We start from the raw sequence: 21,823 nt of genomic DNA, 5'->3' as shown, positions 1-21,823 counted from the left end.
CAAAGCCACGGAAGTTGGCACAAATTGCAGGAAGTAGTATTCTAGGCAATTATATATTAGATATATATATGTGTGTGTGTGTTTTTGAAGAATATTTTATTTTAAAACGATGTCACAATGACAGAGAACTGCTGTATGTAAAAGCTCATGTTAAAATCACATTGCATACGGATGTCATACAGATACTAGATGTGAGGAAATCGCATTGCAAACGGATTTCACACACGGCTCACCATACGGAGAACATTGGTGCAATTCTCGGCCGTCAAAATCGGGCCGTTTTTTTTTTTTTTTTTTTTTTTTTTATACGTTGAGTGTGACTACGGCCTTAGTTTTAGTTATGGTAGTTTTAATTGGTTTTTGCACATTGTTTATTTTTTTCTTTTGTTCCTGGAGCCGTAACAAAAGTCTAGTTTATTTACTAATGGAAAATGAAGCAAAATGAAGCATTTCTATAGCTGAGCTGTGATCCATTTATAATGGTGCCCCTGATAGCAATCAAGTACTATAGCAGAGTACCTCTGAGATCTCCTCAATAAATCACAGCAGCGCATTATATCAAAGTGGCTGGAAAAACAACCTGAAAATAACATGTTTTTGTGTCTGCCTATGGTCGGGCCGGGAGTTACATAGGGTACATCAGGAGCATCATTGGTTTATCTTGGCACAGCAATGTTTTATGTAACACATTCAATTATGGTAAAGATGACTGTATTTTTCAAACTATAAGAAGCACTTTTTTCCCCAAAAAAGTGCGTCTTATAGTCGGAATATACTTACAAGTAGTTTGGCGGCAGCAGGAGTCAGGCGGTTCTGCGGCTATGATCACACTCCCTTCCCAGGCTGGTGCAGCAGGTTCGGTGGTGCTCTGTGGTGCGGATAGGTCCCGAGATCTCAATCTGAGCATGCGCCGTCCCTGGTGGCCATTTTCCCGGAGGCCACCGCATCACAGGGGGCTCCGGGCTTTCACAAAATGGCGGCGGAGCCCCTCGCACGACAGGGCACCAGCCTGGGATGGGATTTCCCGGAGGCTACCGCATCACAGCAACTGATGTGCTGGGGCTCCAGGCTTTCAGAAAATGACGGCGAATGTCGGTGGAGTCTCCGCTCCACGAGCACCGTCAAACGTCATATCGCCGGACTCCCGAATACCTCCTGTGACCACACTCCACCAGTGCTGCCGATACCCCTGCTTCCCCAGTAATCTGAACTCGGACTGTAAGATGCACCCCCATTTGACATATTAAATTTTCTCTGACGCCCATGACGGCACCACGGAGAGAGGGGATCCGCCCACCAAGGACAGGATACCTACAGATAAAAAGGCGGTACCACTCAGCCACAGAGACCAGTGAGCGGACGAGGCTCCTGGGTGGAGCCGCTTCCTCCCGCAGCAGAGGCACTCTGCGCCAACGCCGGCTGGCAAGCCACCGCTACTACTGTTGCCAGGCCAGACTGATCCAGGTGGCGGGGGTTCCCTGCCTTGGCTGGCGTGGTATCCTGAGGCGCCACTGCTGGGGCAGCGGGCCTTAGGGTGTGTGGAGGCGGCAAAGAGGAACGAGACAGGCAACAGGCTGGTTTCCTGGATCTCATGGGGCAGGAGAGAAAATCATTGACAGCAATGCAGCATTCCTGATGGGACGCCGCATTCCTGATGGGACGCCGCTTCCCTTCATGATGGTCTCGGCGTTACCAGCTCCCCCTGTTTTTTTAGCAGGTATGGAGCCAGCACAGGTAAGTGCATGGTGGAATGTTTTGTTGATAGTCTGATGCCTTTGTGCCAAAGCTGTGCTAGAGCCTCATGTGCGAGGTATGGTTTCACATATACACAGCTAGGCCTTGGACCTCTAGGCTATAATAAGGCCATATGTCCAGGCTACATCTCATGATTTGACTTAAGTTAGTTGCATGTCTTGTCTTCGCAGAGCCTTATGATTGGACTTCAGAGTGACTTTTTGGAAGCATGGTTTTCATTTTTTTTTTTGTTTGATAAACAGGTGTCTCACTTTTCTTTGCAACTTAACTACTCTATGCCTTGGGAGGACACATGGTGTTAATGGAGCACTTTGTCTCCATGAAGACTGCCCTTCAGCTGCGGCTCATTAGTTAGCTCCTTCGGGTGGGGTCAGTCTGACAAATGAGATGTACTATTCAGAGTGGAGGCTTATCCGGATCTCTGAATTTGCTCTTTTGCTTGTAACTGTGGGCCTGTTTGGCATCTTCAAGCATGACTGTAGCTCTATGCATTATATTGTGTGCGGCTGGACATCATATGGCATCATAATACTTCTATGCATTATATTGAGTGCAACATGTTGCATCATGGTGCCTCTATGCATCGTATTGAGTGCCTCTTTGTGTCATATTACATCATAGAGCCTCTATGCATCTTACTGAGTGCCCCTGTGTGTCATATTGCATCATGGTGCCTCTATGCATTATATTGCGTGTCTGTATCATATTGCATCATAGTGCTTCCATGCATTATATTACATGCCTCTATGTATCATATTGCATCATGGTGCCTCTATGCATCATACTGAGTGCCTCTGTGCGTCATATTGCATCATAGTGACTCAATGCATCGTACTGAGTGCCTCTGTGCGTCATATTGCATCATAGTGCCTCTATGCTTTATAGTGCGTGTCTCTGTGTATCATATTGCATCATAGTGCTTTTATGCATTATATTGCATGCCTATATGTATCATATTGCATCATGGTGCCTCTATGCATTATATTGCATCATGGTGCCTCTATGCATCGTACTGAGTGCCTCTGTGCGTCGTATGGCATCATAGTGCCTCTATGCATTATATTGCATGCCTCTATGTATCATATTGCATCAGGGTGCCTCTATGCATTATATCATTATATTGCGTGCCGCTGTACATCATATTGCATCATAATATTTCTATGCATTATATTGAGTGCAACATGTTGCATCATAGTACCTCTAGGCATCTTATTGAGTGCCTCTGCATGTTGTATTGCATCATAGTGCCTCTATGCATCATACTGAGTGCCTCTGTGTCATATTGTATCATAGTGCATCTATGCATCATACTGAGTGCCTCTATGCATCATATTGAGAGCCTCTGTGAATCATGTTGTAACATAGTACCTTTATGCATCATATTGAGTGCCTCTGTGCTTTATATTGCATCATTGTGCTTCTATGCATCATATTGAGTGCCTGTGCATCATGTTGCATCTTAGTGCCTCTATGCATCATATTGAGTGCCTCTGTGCATCATGTTGTAGTATAGTGTTTCATATTGCATCATGGTGCCTCTGCATCATATGGTGTCATGGGGCCTCTGTACATCATATTGCATCATAGTGCTTCACAGTGCCTCTATGCATCATGTTGCATCGTATTGCATCATGTTGCATCATAGTGCTTCATATTGCCTTTATGCATTGTATTGCATCGTGGTGCTTCATTGTGCTTTTTTGCTTCATATTGCATCAGGGCTTCATAGCGCCTCTATGCATGAAAATGTGTGCTTACGGGCATCTTATTGCATCATATTGCTTCAGTGCCCCTGTGCCTCAGGGGGTATCATTAGTGTCATAGTGCCTCTGTGCTTCATAGTACTTCGGGCTTGGTGCCTTTTTTGCCTCTGGGTTAGACCTTCTGACTTATGCCTTGTTGCGCGGCTGCACATCATATCATTGGCCTACCATTTCACATTTTTGTCTTGGGCCCCAACTCTGGCTTATAGAGTCCTAGTGATTTTGTACCCAGTTCCAACTTCTGTTGATTCATTCTTTACAACAGGGCTTAGCCAAACAAACAGCTATGCTTGAATTGGCTTAGTAAATTAGCAGTTCTTCCGTTTGGAAGAGTTTTCTCAACCTATAAAAGGACATACTACTGTCCTGGGAGCAGAAAATACCAAGAGGTGGAAGGAAAGAATCCTTCCCAATTTCACATGCGACAATCAGGCTAGTTTCCTTGATTAATATCGAGTAGACAGATTCTCGTCCCATAAGTCTTATTGTATTATGGTTACCAGGGATGGCATGTCTGCCTTTGGTACCTTGTGGCGAATCAGCACCTCTCTGGTGGGAAGAAACCTGCTTTTCTCTAGCCATAGAGTATGGCTGCTCCATCCATGGCTGTCTGGGTGGATAAATAACATTGACAAGCTTGCCTTTTAGGATATGTATATGTGTGTAATATCAGTAAAATAGGAGTGATGATCCATGTTTCCCTTTCAGCGCTTCTAATGAGAAGGCCAACTCTGGTAATGTCAGGAAATATTACCTGCCGGATTGTGTATTCCTTAGTTGCAATAATATCCAACCCTTGCTTGGGGATTCAGAATATACGTGATCTCCTGGATGAGTAATGTGTGTACATCCTAATGCTCTGCCATTATCCATGTACTAACTGTTATTGGTTTCATCTTCCCACAGTCCAGGACCGGGGAAGCACGCGCAGGGTGAGCGCGCGCCCCTATGACGCAAGCAGACGCCGCGGTGCATGACTGGGTAATCCAGTCTGAATAGGCACATGTTGCTTCTCCAAGTCCCCTCCTCGTGGAAATATGGTGCAGGTGGTCGGGGGCCGGTACTCTGAGCCCTAATATGTGGCAATGGTCAAAAGGCTGGTCACCCAGACTTCACTGGTGCAACTCCTCAGAACATTAACCATAATATTGATTGTGAATGTTTCCAGGAGTGGAGAAGACCATATAGGAACCACCAAACTGCTGGGGGGGCGGGGAACCTGGAGGAACTTCTTTTCAGATTCCAAGTTAGAAGAGGGAGTTTCCAATAACAGCTGTCTTAGAGTTTCTGACCAAGGGATTGGAACAGGGGCTAGCCACAAATACTTTAAAAGTTCAAGTCTTGGCTTTAAGGGCCCTGTACAATTACGACCCGGCTGGCAATCGGGGGATATCCGGGTTCATCAAAGCGTTGGCCAGGTCTAGACCTATCCTCTCTCGGTTTACTCCTCCTTGGGATTTAAACTTGGTTCTTATATCCCTATCCAAACCTCCTTTTGAACCCCTGTCAGAGGCTTCTCTGGGAATCTGTCCCTTAAAACATCACTTTATGAATCGGTGGGTTTCCAGGTTCATCAGGGCAGAAGGTAGATCGTGACCACTTCCAGTAAAAGTTACCCCTCAATGGGATTTAAATTTGGTCCTTAAAGCCCTGACTAAACCTCCCTTCGAGTCCTTAGGAGATATCCCATTGAAATTCCTATCCCTCAAAACATCCCTGTTTGTCGCCCTCACGTCTGCATGTATAGTTAGCGACATACAGGCTCTATCTGCTAACCCTCCTTACACACAGTTCTTGGAGGATAGGGTTGTTCTCAAAATAGACCCAGCATACCTCCCGAAGTTAGCATCCCGGTTTCATACTCAAGAGATTTCTCTCCCCTCCTTCTGTCCCAACCCTAAAAACAAGGAGGAAGATTCCTTACACACACTAGATGTCCAGAGATGCCTCATGCATTACATAGAAGCCACCAGAGAGAGTAGGGAGGATGCCTCTCTCTTTGTGTGTTTCAGGGTCCCCGGAAGGGGAAAGCCTCCAAAGCCACTTTGGCGAGAAGGATCACGGACGCCATCAGCCTATCATATTCATCAAGTGGAATGTCTGTCCCGGGAGATGTCAAGGCTCACTCAACGAGAGCAGTAGCAACTTCTTGGGCGGAGAAGGCCGGAGCTTCAATTGACCAGATATGTAGAGCTGCTACCTGGTCCTCACCATCTACATTCTATAGGCACTATAGATGGGACCTTAGCTCCTCTTCAGACCTTACCTTCGGTAAAAGGGTTCTGGAAGCGGTGGTCCCTCCCTGAATGTACAATCTATGAAAATCTCTCCGTGGTGCCGTCATGGGCGTCAGAGAAAAATATAGTTCTTACCGATAACGGTATTTCTCTGTGCCCATGACGGCACCCGTACATTCCCTCCCTTCACTTATGGGTGTGCACACTAACATAGTGCCATATGCTATTTATTTGATTAAGTCACGCGGTATCTCAATTAAGTTAAGTAATGTTAAAACTAATACACTATTCCACAGTCTCCCATCGTTCTCTAGTAAACAACCCCCTCTCTCCATGGTGCCGTCATAGGCTCAGAGAAATACAGTTATCGGTAAGAACTATATATTTTTTCCCCCTATTTTCCTTCTGAAAATTTGGTCTGCGTCTTATGGTCCGGTGCGTCTTATGGTCCGAAAAATAGGGTAATTTTTAATTATCTATTGATTAGCCCCTTTCTGCCATCGGACGGAATAGTATGTCTGATGGCAGAACCCCCGCTTTGATGCAAGCTTCAGCGGAGAGCCCGCATGAAATCCGGGACATGTCAGCTGTTTTGAACAGCTGACATGTGCCCGCAAAAAGTGCGGGCAGAATCGCGATCACTAATCCCGCCCATCAGCGCCCGTGTCACATTTCCGCAGGTTGCCGATGGGTTGGCATGACAACCCGGGTCTGCAGCAGACCCCTGTGGTGGTTATTGCCTTATTGCTGTGAGCACTCATAGCATGTGAGCATTTCTGCTACATAGAGCAGGGCACCAGCCCTGCTCTATTTAGCACAAGTGATCGGATGATCGCAGCTTCTAGTCTCCCATGGAGACTATTGAAGCAAGTGTAAAGTGGAAAAAAAAGTTGTAAAAAACATGAAAAAAATATACACTGCTCAAAAAAAAAAGGGAACACTTAAACAACAGAATATAACTCCAAGTAAATCAAACTTCTGTGAAATCAAACTGTCCACTTAGGAAGCAACACTGTTTGACAATCAATTTCACATACCGTTGTGCAAATTGAATAGACAACAGATGAAATTATTGGCAATTATCAAGACGCTCTCAATAAAGGAGTGGTTCTGCAGGTGGGGACCACAGACCGCATCGCAGTACCAATGCTTTCTGGCTGATGTTTTGGTCACTTTTGAATGTTGGTTGTGCTTTCACACTCGTGGTAGCATGAGACGGACTCTACAAACCACACAAGTGGCTCAGGTAGTGCAGCTCATCCAGGATGGCACATCAATGCGAGCTGTGGCAAGAAAGTTTGCTGTGTCTGTCAGCTTAGTGTCCAGAGGCTGGAGGCGTTACCAGGAGACAGGGAAGGGGCCATAGGAGGGCAACAACCCAGCAGCAGAACCGCTACCTCAGCCTTTGTGCAAGGAGGAGCAGGAGAAACACTGCCAGAGCCCTGCAAGATGACCCATGAGTATGGTCTGCGTGCCCGACGTCCACAGATCAGGGTTGTGCTCACAACCCAACACTACGCAGGACGCTTGGCACTTGCCACAGAACACCAGGATTGGCAAATTCGCCACTTGCGCCCTGTGCTCTTCACAGATGAAAGCAGGTTCACACTGAGCACATGTGACAGACGTGACAGAGTCTGGAGACGCTATGGAGAGTGATCTGCTGCCTGCAACATCCTTCAGCATGACCGGTTTGGCAGTGGGTTAGTAATCGTGTGGGGTGGCATTTCTCTGGAGGGCCGCCTGACTGCCATTAGGTACCGAGATGAGATCCTCAGACCCCTTGCGAGACCATATGCTGGTGCGGTTGGCCCTGGATTCCTCCTAATGCAGGACAATGCCAGACCTCATGTGACTGGAGTGTGTCAGCAGTTCCTGCATGATGAAGGCATTGAAGCTATGGACTGGCTCGCCCGTTCCCCAGACCTGAATCCGATTGAACACATCTGGGACATCATGTCTCGCACCATCCACCAATGTCACGTTGCACCACAGACTGTCCAGGAGTTGGCAGAATCTTTAGTCCAGGTCTGGGAGGAGATCCCTCAGGAGACCATCCGCCGCCTCATCAGGAGCATGCCCAGGAGTTGTAGGGAGATCATACAGGCACGTTGAGGCCACACACACTACTGAGCATCATTTCCTTGTCTTGAGGCATTTCCACTGAAGTTGGATCAGCCTGTAACTTCATTTTCCACTTTGATATTGAACATCATTCCAACTCCAGACTTCCGTGGGATATTAGTTGTGATTTACGTTGAGCATTTTTAGGTTTTATTGCTCTCAACACATTCCACTATGTAATGAATAAAGATTTACAACCGGAATATTTCATTCAGTGATATCTAGGATGTGGGATTTTAGTGTTTATATATATATATATATATATATATATATATATCTCCGCTTTCAGAATCGCCCAACCTGTCAATCTATAAAAAAAATTGATCTAAACGGTGTAGCAAAAAAAAAAAAAAAAAGTTAAAATGCCAGAATTGCCTTTCTTTGGTTGCTGCAACATTGCATTAAAATGCAATAACCGGCTATCAAAAGAACTTATCTGCACCAAAATAGTATCAATAAAAACAGCAGCTCGGCACGCAAAAAATAAGCCCTCAACCAGACCCTGACCCAGAAAAATGGAGATGCTACGGGTCTCGGAAAATGGCACAATTTTTTATTTTTTTTTAACTGGATTTTTTTCACCACTAAAATAAAAAACAACCTAGACGTGTATGGTGTCTACGAACTTGCAATGACCTGGAGAATCATAATGGCTGGACTGTTTTAACTTTTGGTGTACATGGTAAAAAAAAAAAAAAAAACAGATGTGGAATTGCCCTCTTTTTCAATTTCACCGCACTTGGATTTTTTTCCCATTTTCCAGTACACGATATTGGAAAATGAATGGTGTCGTTCAAAAGTACAACTCGTCCCGCAAAAAACAAGCCCTCACATGGCCATATTGACGGAAAAATAAAAAAGCTACGGCTCTGGGAAGAAGGGGAGCGAAAAACAAATGCAAAAACGAAAGTGGGCTGAAGTGTGAAGGGGTTAATAGAACCCTGTCGTGGGCAGAATTCCCGCAGGTAACAGCTGTACATGACAGCTCACATGCTGTGGCTTTGGCCTTGCCCATTTTTTTAACCGTTCAGGGCCGATTAACCCCTTAAATATCTCTGGAATTGGTATCGAAGTGGTCTACAGAGGGTTAAAAACACCTATGGCAGGATCGACCACCCCCCTCCCCCCCCCAAGCGTAATTGCGGATGCCTACTGTTGCCATGATACCCCGAGGTCATCTGATGACATCAGGGTGGCCTGTTAGACTCAGCTGTAAGTATGAATTATAAAATGAACTGGTCAAATTGGTATGTATGCAAATTAAGGAGCATGTTCACACTGGCCGAAAAGCGGACAAAACCCAAAACAGAAACAAAATAAATACCCTGCTGAAAGTAAAAGCAATAGCTTTTACTTATTTCCTTAGAGCACAGTATTTTTTCTTTTTGTTTCGGTCTTGAGTTTTGTCTGTTTTTCGGCCAGTGTGAACTTGCTCCTATTTTGTTTGCATACCAAAACAGGTGTCCTGTGCGGGAAAGATGTGGGCTCAGTGCCGGAGCCCACATCAAAGGGAGAGACACGACATGCACAGTACATGTATGGCGCATGTCGTGCAAGGTTAATGACCGCCATTTTAAAACAGATCCAGAATAAGGTTCCTTAACTACTGTCATTGGCGGTCATTAAGGGGTTAAGTAACATTGATTTGGGGATACTTAACAACCCTCATGAACATAGTAGTCAGTTCCCTACACATACTAGGTTAATGTTTTAAGGCATGCTCTGTGACCTGTACAAGAGGGTACAGGTGCAGACATAAAGGAATTGTTACCTTTCATTCTTGTACTACCTAATGAAATGGAGAACAAGAAAAAAGCGTCAACAATATTTTACTATAAAGCTTCACTTGAGCAATAGATAATTTTCTGACTTCACACTTTCTTTAATGTCTCACTTAAAAATTGCTCTATTGTCAGTTGTGATGTGTTAGCACTACAATTCTTGGTTGTTGTGACTATTATATGCTATTTTGTACTTTCATGTTTCAGCACTGCAAAAACTGAAGATGTAACAAGCCACGTGATGCAGCTATTAACGAGACATTGCATTGTGTTTGGAGATTACATATGGACTGAATTTGATGACTCTTTTTTGGTGAAAAATGTGAACTCTGTAGCTGTTGTAGACACAGAGTTACAGCTGAAGGCCAGAAAGGTAGGACAATTGTCAATTGTCCTTCTGTTACCAAAAAAGTGCAAGCTGTAGACTTAGGGTACCGTCTCACAGTGGCACTTTGGTCGCTACGACGGCACGATCCGTGACACTCCAGCGTCGCTCCATTATCGCTCCAGCATCGTAGACTGCGGTCACACTTCTCAATGTACGGCGCTGGAGCGATAATTTCATGACGTATTTACGATGTAGAAGTTGTACGGGACAGTCGTACGGGCATGTCATATCGTGCACACCTTTGTTACACGATGCGATCATGCCGCCACAGCGGGACACTTGACGACGAAAGAAAGTTTCAAACGATATGCTACGACGTACGATTCTCAGCGGGGTCCCTGATCGCAGTAGCATGTCAGACACAGCGAGATCGTAAGTATATCGCTGGAACGTCACAGATCGTGCCGTCGTAGCGACCAAAGTGCCACTGTGAGACGGTACCCTTAGAATCCGTTTTGATAAATATCCTCCTTGTTTCTAAGGAAACACTAACCAGTTGTTCTCGATAATCTTTCGGGTCTCTGATTTCATTTTCCATAGACTCACTGAAAAATAAAAACTCGAATCTGATTAGTTGTGCAGTGCATTTTCTTCATTTTTCGAAATATGCTACATACCAGTATTTAAAGGGAAACTGTCAGCAGGTTTTTGCTACAATTTCTGAGAGCACCATGATGTAGGAGCTAAGAACCTGATTCCACTAACTGTGCTTCTTGCTGTAGTTTTGATAAAATAGTTGTTTTCTGATGCAGATTTACCAGTTCTTGGAATGTTGAACTTTGTAGAATGCCGGCCACACCACTGATTGACCACTTTATGCCTATACACAGCGTACACAGTAAGCTGCCAATCAGTAGTGGTGGAAGGGTTACACGTAGCTCAGGACTATGGAGGACTACCTGGCAGCAGGTTTACTAGGCCTGTAGGCATCAGCTGATAAAACAGTAGCTTTATCAAAAGTACAGCAAGCAGCTCAGTATGTGACACATTGCTGGAATCGGGGTCTCTGTCTCTACATTACGCTTCTCTCAGATTAGGTGGAAAAAGTCTGGTGACAGATTTCCTTTAATAACTGTACTTTTTTGCCCAGACTTATTAGTTAATGGAAATCAGGCTAAAACCTTCTAATCTCTTGGTTTGGCCGGTTAGATGTCACTGTGACAACACATTTTACTGATCAGTATGGGCGATTTAGGTTTGTAGCTTGGCAGACATTTTTTTTCCTCTAGGTAGCTGTATAAAAATGCTAATTTACGTTACATCTGTATATTGCTCACTCATTAGAAAACATAAGAATGTATTATCACTTTTCAGGCACTATTTGTTTCTCGGTTCACGTGTGCATGCCTTAATGCAGTGATTTTTGGTGTGTTTTTGTCGTATACATTTTTTTTTAGTAATTATGTCTGACTTATTTTATTTATTTACTTGAGCCTATTGACCTTGGAAACTGCAATATAAGTGTTCATGTATTTCAACTGAATGAAGAAGGACCAAGTGCAGAGAATTTGGAAGAAGAGAACGAAGATCTTGTGGCAGCGAACCACTGGGTTCTACCTGCTGGTGAGCATTTTCTAGTAAAATCTTTGTGCCTCCATGGCACAACATGACAAATGCAACGCATATATTTCAAGTTTAAAGGTATTGTCGTCTACTTGGACAAACTTTTTAAATGAAGTAGTCCCCTTGTCAAATAAAAATAACATATATTCACCTCTTGCACTACGAGCACGTGAGCCCTGCAGCCAATCAGCTGTCTCTAATATTGTCGGACATTCGTCTGAAGGAAGTGAGAGTGCAGCACTTAAAATAATTACATAACAATGTAATTAATCTAGTTTGACTGTAGTGATTCCAACTCTGAAGTGAGGTAAAAGACTTGATAGAAAGGTCAACACAATCTTTCTGTGTCCCTCTATCTTTTTTAGAATTGAGAGTCCTCAGTAGTTGATTCCTTTTTAATATCTAACTGAAAAGATGGTAACAAATTGCAAGCTTTTGAGACTACTCAGGTCCCTTCATCAGGCATAGACTAATACAAATTCTGAAGAAACACATTTATGCACAATAGAGCCCAGAAATAATGCCATAGATAAGACAGATGATGTGAAGCAGAACTACCATTATGTGAGAGTGTCCATAAATATTGGAACAGTTCATAGATAAGGAGTGTGAATGTTTTATTGTCCTCTGATTGGGGTCTGGTTCTCTGTTATGATGCCCCAACACAGTCTGAGGAGCAAATTCCTTAATTGATGTAAAAAGACATAAATACATGTGACACATTCATTCCTGCACTGAGTGTGTCAAAGGTCGTCATCAGTTTATATTCCCAAACTCTTCTGTCTCTCTGAGATTTGAAGTTACCTGTTAATACAAGTAATTTCATGTCCATAATGCTGTGATCAGGGAGGCAAAAATGTATTGCCACAGGTAGATCCATTCTTTTCTCTCTTATTGTGTAGCGATGAGAGTTCATCCTTGTTCTCACTCAGTGCAGGAATGAATGTGTCGCATGGATTTATGTCTTTTTACATCAATTAAGGAATTTGCTACTCAGATCGTGTGGGGGCATCATAACACAGAACCAGACCCCAATCAGAGGACAATAAAACATTCATACTCCTTATCTATGAACTGTTCCAATATTTATGGATATAACTGTTTATCACTCTCACATAATGGTAGTTCTGCTTCACGTCACCTGTCTTATCTATGGCATTTTTTCTTGGCTGTATTGTGCATAAATATGTGTTTCTTCAGAATTTGTATTAGTCTATGCCTGATGAAGGAACCTGAGTAGTCTCGAAAGCTTGCAATTTGTTACCATCTTTTCAGTTAGCCATTAAATTGTATCAACCACTGAGGACTCTCAATTCTAAATATTTCTCTATCCACTGGCTAACACGGTACCAAGATATATATCTATCCTGTATCCCTCTATCTTCACATTCTTCTCCCTTCTCCATAGAGTGTAATAAGAAGTGTAACCTGAGACCTTGCTGTGCCACCAGTCTGTCTTGCTTTGACAATTATTTAGACGTGAGAGTCCTCAGTGGTTGATACCTGTGAAGGACACTGGTTCCCCCCACATCACCAATCCATGACGTAACTACACAGGCACAGCTCTTCGGCGCCCCCTTTGTCTCTCAGGCCAATAAGGGAACTGCACCTAGAGCAAATGGTCGCCGGGGTGACTGCCTTGTTACCCACGCCGGGTATTCTAAGATTCGCAATCAGAATAAAAGGATCAGCCCCAAATTAATTTATGGTTTAATTGCCTTAAGGGCGCACTAGATAATTACAAGAAATATACCGAAAAAATATACAAAGAGTTACAGTCAGAGTAAAATATAGCAATAATTGTACAAGGCTTAGAGGTATAAAGCTGGAGGTCGCTCGTGGAGGCCGGGTTGCTCTGCGTTCCATAGGTACAAGACTTCTAGTGCCGGGCAGCCCCCAGAAAGTGTGTGCTTGCTCCCCTCTGGCTGGCATGCCCTGTTCCTTATTTCATCATAATTTTCTCAGGTGTGTCTGCACTCTCCATGTGTCCTCAGCTCTTAATCCTTCTGTGTCCCTCCCCCCTGTACCTGGGTGGGCTAATAATCTCCACCCTCTAGTTTCCCTGCAGAATCTATTCCCAATATCTAATAAATGGAATAACTTCTCTCAGGATGATCGGATCAGTACACGGGCGGTACCAGTGCATGTGGTTTGTTCTGCCGGTCATACAGGGATCAAACCTGGACCCATTTGATCGCTGTGGGACGCTGATCTCTGTATCTCAGGTTCCAGAATCCTCACTGACCCAGGAGTTGCACTGTCAGATGCGCAATTTCTTCAGGGCTATGAGGATATTTTTTTATGAGCCTGTGCCTCGGACAATGCGTCCATAGTTGATAATTTCATGTTGTAGACCGTCCGGCTAGGAAGACAATAGACGTGTATCCTGTAGCCACCTGACATGTATACTTTAATTGAGCCCTCAGGCATCTCCTTGCTCCCTGTTGGCGTGCCTTCCTCATTCAATCTTTGAAGTGCAATCTGCCTGCTACACTGGCCTAGTCTATTACCATACTAAAGGGTCTTCATTCAGGTAGGAAAAAGGTGGGGGCTAGGAGTTCTCCTGTCCCTGCAGACATGTGACAAGGGGAATTCTGATAGGAGACAAAATGGCGTCAGGCCAATCTCAGATAGGAGGCCAGCATTATGCCCCATATCAAAGATGGCGGCTTTTCCTCATCACAATACCTTTTAATGGCTAACTGAAAAGATGGTAACAAATTGCAAGCTTTCGAGACTCCGCAGGTCCCTTCATCAGGCAAGGACTAAAGCAAATTCTGAAGAATCTCATACTTAACATGCAACACAGCACAGAGAGAAAGAAGGCAATAGATAAGACAAATGACGTGAAGCAGAATTATCATTATGTGAGAGGGATAGACATAGATATTGGAACAGTTCATAGATAAGGAAGTCTTAATGTTTTATTGTCCTCTGAATAGGTCTGGTTCTATGTTGTGATGACCCCGGAAGGTCTGAAAAGCAAATTCCTTAAGTGATGTAAAAAGACCTAAATCCATGCGAAACACTCATTCCTGCAATGAGTATGTCAAAGGTCCTCATGAGTTTATACTCACAGATTCTTCTGTCTTTCTGAAATTTGAAATTACCTTTTAAAACAAGTAATTTCATGTTCTTGATGCTATGACCGGGGATACAAAAATGTTTTGCTACCGTTAGGTCCATTCTTTTTTCTCTTATTGTGTGGCGATGAGAATTTATCCCTGTTCTAAGTTTTTGCCCTGTCTCCCCTTCATACAGACCACCAGTTGGACATTTAGTACAAATAATTAAATGTACCACATAAGATGTGATGCAGCTGAAAGTACCTGGGATCTTGTAGTCCTGCTGTGAGTTGGGGATCTTTTTCTTGTCCGTGGTCATTATAAATCGACAAGTTTTACATTTTTTCTGGTTGCAAGGAAGGGTTCCTGCAGCTTTTTGAGAGGACAGGGAGCTTCTAACAATGATACTTCTTAAATTTGGGGGCTACCTAAAACACAGTAGTGGGGGGTCTGGAAAAATGGATTGCGATCGGGCATCTTTTTGTAGTAAAGGTTGTAATTTCCATGCAGCCCCCCTTAGCACCTCCAGATTTGGATTGTAGGTGACTTCTAGAGGCACCCGATTATTTTCTTCTTTAGCTTTGTAATGTAGCAGGTGATTCCTTGATATTCTGGTGGCTCTTGTAATTTAGTTTTCAATTGTTCTTGGATGGTAGCCCTGATTCAGAAAAAGTATTTTTGAGGCAACCAAGGTGTTTGTCTCTATCCATGGGGTTGGAACATATACAATTGTATCTGATGGCTTGGCTGTAGACAATAGAGTAAGTGTTTTTTTAATGGAAACTGTCCCATTTAAGGTATGTTAAGGTACCGTCACACTAAACGACATCGCTAGCGATCCGTGACGTTGCAGCGTCCTCGCTAGCGATATCGTTTAGTTTGACACGCAGCAGCGATCAGAATCCTGCTGTGATGTCGCTGGTCGCTGAATAAAGTCCAGAACTTTATTTGGTCGTCCGATCGCTGTGTATCGTTGTGTTTGACACCAAAAGCAACGATACCAGCGATGTTTTACACTGGTAGCCAGGGTAAACATCGGGTTACCAAGCGCAGGGCCGCGCTTAGTAACCCGATGTTTACCCTGGTTACCAGCGTAAAAGTAAAAAAAACAAACAGTACATACTCACCCAGCGTCATACCTCCCCCAGCGTCTGCTTCCTGACACTGACTGAGCGCCGGCCCTAAAGTGAAAGCACAGCGGTGACGTCACCGCTGTGCTGTTAGGGCCGGAGCTCAGTCAGTGTCAGGAAGCAGACGCCGGGGGACGCGAATGTAAGTATGTACTGTTTGTTTTTTTTACTTTTACGCTGGTAACCAGGGTAAACATCGGGTTACTAAGCGCGGCCCTGCGCTTAGCAACCCGATGTTTACCCTGGTTACCCGGGGACCTCGGCATCGTTGGTCGCTGGAGAGCGGTCTGTGTGACAGCTCTCCAGCGATCAAACAGCGACGCTGCAGCGATCGGCATCGTTGTCGCTATCGCTGCAGCGTCGCTTAATGTGACGGTACCTTTAGACAGTCAATTGGCTTCTGATACAGGGATGTCTCTATTTCATTGTTCTTTAGCTTAAAGATGGTGTCCGAAAAGTTAATTTCAGTGCTGGAGTAGATGAGTGTTATGTTGATAGTGGGATGAAATTGATTAAACTATTCGCACACACATTTGTGCTGTTGTTTTCCATTGTGTTCAGTGGAAGTAGGTTGGGGGAGAGAAATGGATCACAAATGGAAAAAGAGGCAGAATGCTCAGACATTGTACTCATTTATTTTTACTTGTACTATTGATTTATGCAAAGTTTGTTTAAAGCACAGCTCCCATTTAAAATGAATAATATGAAAAAATCAAAAAAGTTTCTGCAGCCCATGCAAATGTGTATATGAAAGTACACTGCTCAAAAAAATAAAGGGAACACTTAAACAGCAGAATATACAGTACAGACCAAAAGATTGGACACATCTTCTCATTTAAAGATTTTTCTGTATTTTCATGACTATGAAAATTGTACATTCACACTGAAGGCATTAAAACTATGAATTAACACATGTGGAATTATATACTTAACAAAAAAGTGTGAAACAACTGAAAATGTCTTATATTCTAGGTTTTTCAAAGTAGCCACCTTTTTTTTTTGATGACTGCTTTGCACACTCTTGGCATTCTCTTGATGAGCTTCAAGAGGTAGCACCGGGAATGGTCTTCCAACAATCTTGAAGGAGTTCCCAGAGATGCTTAGCACTTGTTGGCCCTTTTGCTTTCACGCTGCGGTCCAGCTCACCCCAAACCATCTCGATTGGGTTCAGGTCTGGTGACTGGAGGCCAGGTCATCTGGCGTAGCACCCCATCACTTTCCTTCTTGGTCAAATAGCCCTTACACAGCCTGGAGGTGTGTTTGGGGTCATTGTCCTGTTGAAAAATGATAGTCCAAATAAACGCAAACCGGATGGAATAGCATGCCGCTGCAAGATGCTGTGGTAGCCATGCTGGTTCAGTATGCCTTCAATTTTGAATAAATCCCTAACAGTGTCACCAGCAAAGCACTCCCACACCATCACACCTCCTCCTCCATGCTTCACGGTGGGAACCAGGCATGTAGAGTCCATCCGTTCACCTTTTCTGCGTCGCACAAAGACACGGTGGTTGGAACCAAAGATCTCAAATTTGGACTCATCAGACCAAAGCACAGATTTCCACTGGTCTAATGTCCATTCCTTGTGTTCTTTAGCCCAAGCAAGTCTCTTCTGCTTGTTGCCTGTCCTTAGCAGTGGTTTCCTAGCAGCTATTTTGCCATGAAGGCCTGCATCACAAAGTCTCCTCTTAACAGTTGTTGTAGAGATGTGTATGCTGCTAGAACGCTGTGTGGCATTGACCTGGTCTCTAATCTGAGCTGCTGTTACCTGCGATTTCTGAGGCTGGTGACTTGATAAACTTATTCTCAGAAGCAGAGGTGACTCTTGGTCTTCCTTTCCTGGGGCGGTCCTCATGTGAGCCAGTTTCTTTGTAGCGCTTGATGGTTTTTGCAAATGCACTTAGTTACACTTTCAAAGTTTTCCCAATTTTTTGCACTGACTAACCTTCATTTCTTAAAGTAATGGCGGCCACTTGTTTTTCTTTACTTAGCTGCTTTTTTCTTGCGATAATACAAATTCTAACTGTCTATTCAGTAGGACTATCAGGTGTATTCACCAGACTTCTGCACAACACAATTGATGGTCCCAACCCCATTTATAAGGCAAGAAATCCCAATTATTAAACCATTCCCGGTGACTACCTCTTGAAGCTCATCAAGAGAATGCTAAGAGGTAGCCTGACTGCCAATAGATATCGAGATGAGATCCTCAGACCCCTTGTGAGACTATATGCTGGTGAGGTTGGCCCTGGGTTTCTCCTAATGCAGGACAATGCCAGACCTCATGTGGCTGGAGTGTGTTAGCAGTTCCTGCAAGATGAAGGCATTAAAGCTATGGACTGGCTGTTCTGTCCCCACATGAGGCGAATGGAGGTGTAGTTGATTAATAAGCGTTTTGAGAGATAATCGTACCATCAGTACTGTCCTCGCTATAGGGCAGACAGGACCGATGCTGCTCAGCGTCCGAAGAGATGATGCATTCCAGGAATTGTGCAATCCAGACTTGTTTATTTGGAAATCTGGACATACAGCCGATAACTGGTAATACAGTACTTTCTCAAGAAATGCAGGTGTAGACCAGGTACAGCAAGATGTAGCACCAAGTATGACTGCAAGTGTGAGCAGCAAGAGAGGTCGAAAGACTGATGCCTTCCTAAGCCCGGTCAAAGCGTGTGTTCTCACAACAGCATGAAACTGAAAATGAAATGGCTGCCAGAGGAAGAGAAGACTTGACCCCTGAACCGGAAGTAAAGACATGCTACAAGAATAAATGAATAACAAGCTGCCATACGGAAAAAGGCCATTGGGTGGCAGCAGAGAAAAGTATAACAACATACATGGAAACTGAAGAACATACATGAAACAGCACACTGGCCCGCCCGTTCCCCAGACCTGAATCCGATTGAGCACATCTGGGACATCACGTCTTGCTCCATCCACCAACATCATGTTGCACCACAGACTGTCCAGGAGTTGGCGGATGCTTTAGTCCAGGTCTGGGAGGAGATCCCTCAGGAGACCATCCGCCCCCTCATCAGGAGCATACCCAGGCATTGTACAGTAGGGTGGTCATACAGGCACGTGGAGGCCACACACAATACTGAGCATCTTTTCCTTGTTATGAGGCATTTCACATGAAGTTGGATCAGCCTATAATTTGATTTTCCACTTTGATTTTGAGTATCATTCCAAATCTAGACCTCCATTGGATATTCATTTTGATTTTCATTGATAATTATGTTTTATTGTTCTGAACACATTCCACTATGCAATGAATAAAAATTTGCAACTGGAATATTTGATTCAGAGATATCTAGGATGTGGTATTTTAGTGTTCCCTTTATTTTTTTGAGCAGTGTATTAATACATACATCCCATTGAGGCCAAGTAACCTTTTTCTAACATTCCTGCAGCCTGTAGCTTCTTTTTGTCTGATTGTAAAGCTTCTAAAAATGTTCACAAACTATCTTATGATGAATATGATCATTATGAAAACAACAGTATATGGGGATGAGGGGAAATTGCAGCAGTGTTTTTCCATCTATGCATGAGTCTTTCTTCTTGATTTTGCTTTCTAAATGCGAAATTGGGAACTTCTAAATAAACTTTGTCTATAAATTTACAGTTTTGCTGCTGTAGAATCAGTCCAACCTTATGTAGTGGACTGTGCAGCTCCATCTGACATAGTTGTCAGAAACAATGTGCTTTTTGGAAACTGTTTGCTCTCCCACTCCTTTCTCTGTATAGGCAAGGGAAGAAAAAAACTTCCTCGTGGAGCCCTGGAACAATATAAAGCACTAAGAATGATAAGTAGAAAGGATCAATGAATAAAATGCCTGTCTACAATATTAACATTTTGTATGCTTTCTATTGTTCCAAGGGTCTTTAATCCTTTCGCGACCTTGGACGTATCCATACATCTAGGTTGATAAGTCCTTACCTTGGACGGATGGATACATCCTGACTATTTTGCACTCACAGAAGCTGTGCGCACGCAATCGCATCCAGGTGTTCAGTTGATATGACAGCTGACACCCAGCAGTTTAATCCATAGGCCTCTTTCACACTTCCGTCTTTCAGGTACCGTCGAAATACGTAGATTTTTGAAAATGCAGGATCCTGCAAAAAAAAATTGCGGGATCCTGCATTTTCCCATAGACTTGTATTAGCGACGTATCACAACTGATGGACACACGTTTCGTCCATCGTGCACTGGATCCTGTGGGATTTGACGGCCCGTCTTTTAAAAAAAAAGTTCCATGAAACGTTTTTTGTCTGCAGTGGAAAAACGTCCCCCAGTGCCTCCTGCTGCATAAGGCTTCTTTCACACTTCCGTCTTCCAAATCTGCACAGGATCCGTCAAGACGTTGAGATGACAGATCCTGTGCAGATTGTGGAAAACGTGTGCACTGGGTCCGTCTTTCTGATGGACCCGTTGAGCCTATGTGCACCTGTTGTGTATGCGTCTTCGCAGCGGTTTTCCGCTGCGAAAACGCATACACAACACAAACCAGGTAAAAAAAAAAAATAAATCGCAGTATTCTCACCTACCGGCGTAACCGCGCATAGTCACCGAGGCTCCCGGCAGCTAGCGTTACTTCCTAGTAATACATTGCGAAATCTCGTGAGAAGTCGCGGTCTCCCAAGATTTTGTATTGTCATAAGAGTAACAGGAGAAATTGCACAGGATAATTTGTTGTGCAATTTCTCCTGAGTGCACCGATACCCAATATGAGAGAGAAAACTACTGTTAGGGCGCGTGGCAGGGCTTGGAATGAAAGGAGCGTTATTTGACTTTTACCCTTCGCCACGACAGCACCCCACATGAGAGAGAGGGATCCGCCCATAGGAACAGGAAACCTACAGAATAAAAGGAGGCGGTCCCCTCTCCTCCTCAGTTTAGGTTTCCTGTTCCTATAGGAATCCCTGCTTACCTACAGAAGAGGATCCCTGGTCCATGCACCCGCCTGCGTCGGTCTCTGAGGGAACGGCAGGGGCTGCGGTTCCAGAAGCAGCGGCGGGGGAGCCCCTGCTTGCAGCCTCCCCCCTCGTCTGGTCAGCCACCATGGTCCGGGTCCGGTTACCGCTGGTCCGCCCGGCTCCATGAGGACACGCGCGCTCAGCGGCCGGCTTCTTATCCACAGCCGCCGCATGGTGAGGAGGAGCCGCGCGTCTAACCCGGAAGTAGCCAGAGCACTTCAGGGTTGGGACCGGGGAGGCAGGAGATTCGGCGCCAGATTTAAAAATGCAGCGCTAGCGTTGGCCGGTGTGTGAGTATGGCTTCACCGGCCGACGAAGCGCACTTGCCTGCAACAGAGCAGCATTTTCCCAGCAAGGAGACAAGCGCCAGGAGCAGCACTAAGAGTGGTGGTCGGCCTCCGGACAAACTATCTACCACCAAACCGAGATCACTTGTCAAAAAATCCACCTCCAGAACCGGTACCTGTCAGCTTCAGTGGGTGAATTTTTAAGAGAGCCTCTTCCTATATGCTGATATATGTTCCTCCTGTATCCCCTTCCTCTAGACTAAGAAAAAGACGCACAAGTCCAAGCACAAGGAATGTTCCTTATGTACACAGCCCCTTCCGGATTCTTATACCAAAAGGTTTTGCTGAGAATGCATCATGCTTACGGCAGGAGAATATAATGACTCCGTCTGACGTTAGAGCCATAATCCGGGAAGAAATACAGGGGTTGTCGCATACAAGTAATACCAGTATCCGCCAACCAAACAGGTCCCAATCTCCAGTAAGCTCAGTATCGGACGTTGTACATAGATCCTCAGGCGAATCTGAATCTCAGCCAAGTTAATCCGAGAATGAAGGGGGGCTCTGTCTACCTAACAGCAGTGTAGACAACCTAGTAAAATCTGTCAGAAGCACGATGGGGTGCCCAGATGAGAAGGGGAGAAAGTCGGCTCAAGACATTATGTTTGCGGGGTTAGGACAGAAAAAACGTAGATCCTTCCCCATCATACCCACGATTAAAGAGCTAATTAAAAAAGAATGGGATAAGCAGAA

The 21,823-nt window shown here is 44.4% G+C and overlaps 1 protein-coding gene across 5 annotated transcripts in view; it reads left to right on the top strand.

The window, feature by feature from the left end:
* TRIP13 (thyroid hormone receptor interactor 13) overlaps positions 1–21,823 on the top strand; it is a 191,653-nt gene that overhangs the window by 38,890 nt on the left and 130,940 nt on the right. For all 5 annotated transcript variants that reach the window (XR_013216910.1, XM_077269527.1, XM_077269524.1 and 2 more), the window contains exons 3-4: positions 9,868–10,033; positions 11,482–11,611. Coding sequence is in view for 4 of the 5 variants with exons in the window: in XM_077269527.1 (XP_077125642.1) it covers positions 9,868–10,033; positions 11,482–11,611 (296 nt within the window). In the remaining variant the exon portion in view is untranslated. The remainder of the gene's footprint in view (positions 1–9,867; positions 10,034–11,481; positions 11,612–21,823) is intronic.

This window comes from Ranitomeya variabilis, chromosome 6 (assembly GCF_051348905.1).
Source record: "Ranitomeya variabilis isolate aRanVar5 chromosome 6, aRanVar5.hap1, whole genome shotgun sequence".
Classification (NCBI taxonomy): domain Eukaryota; kingdom Metazoa; phylum Chordata; class Amphibia; order Anura; family Dendrobatidae; genus Ranitomeya; species Ranitomeya variabilis.
Note: the sequence above shows the minus strand (reverse complement) of the source record. Positions and strands in the feature narration are given on the sequence as shown.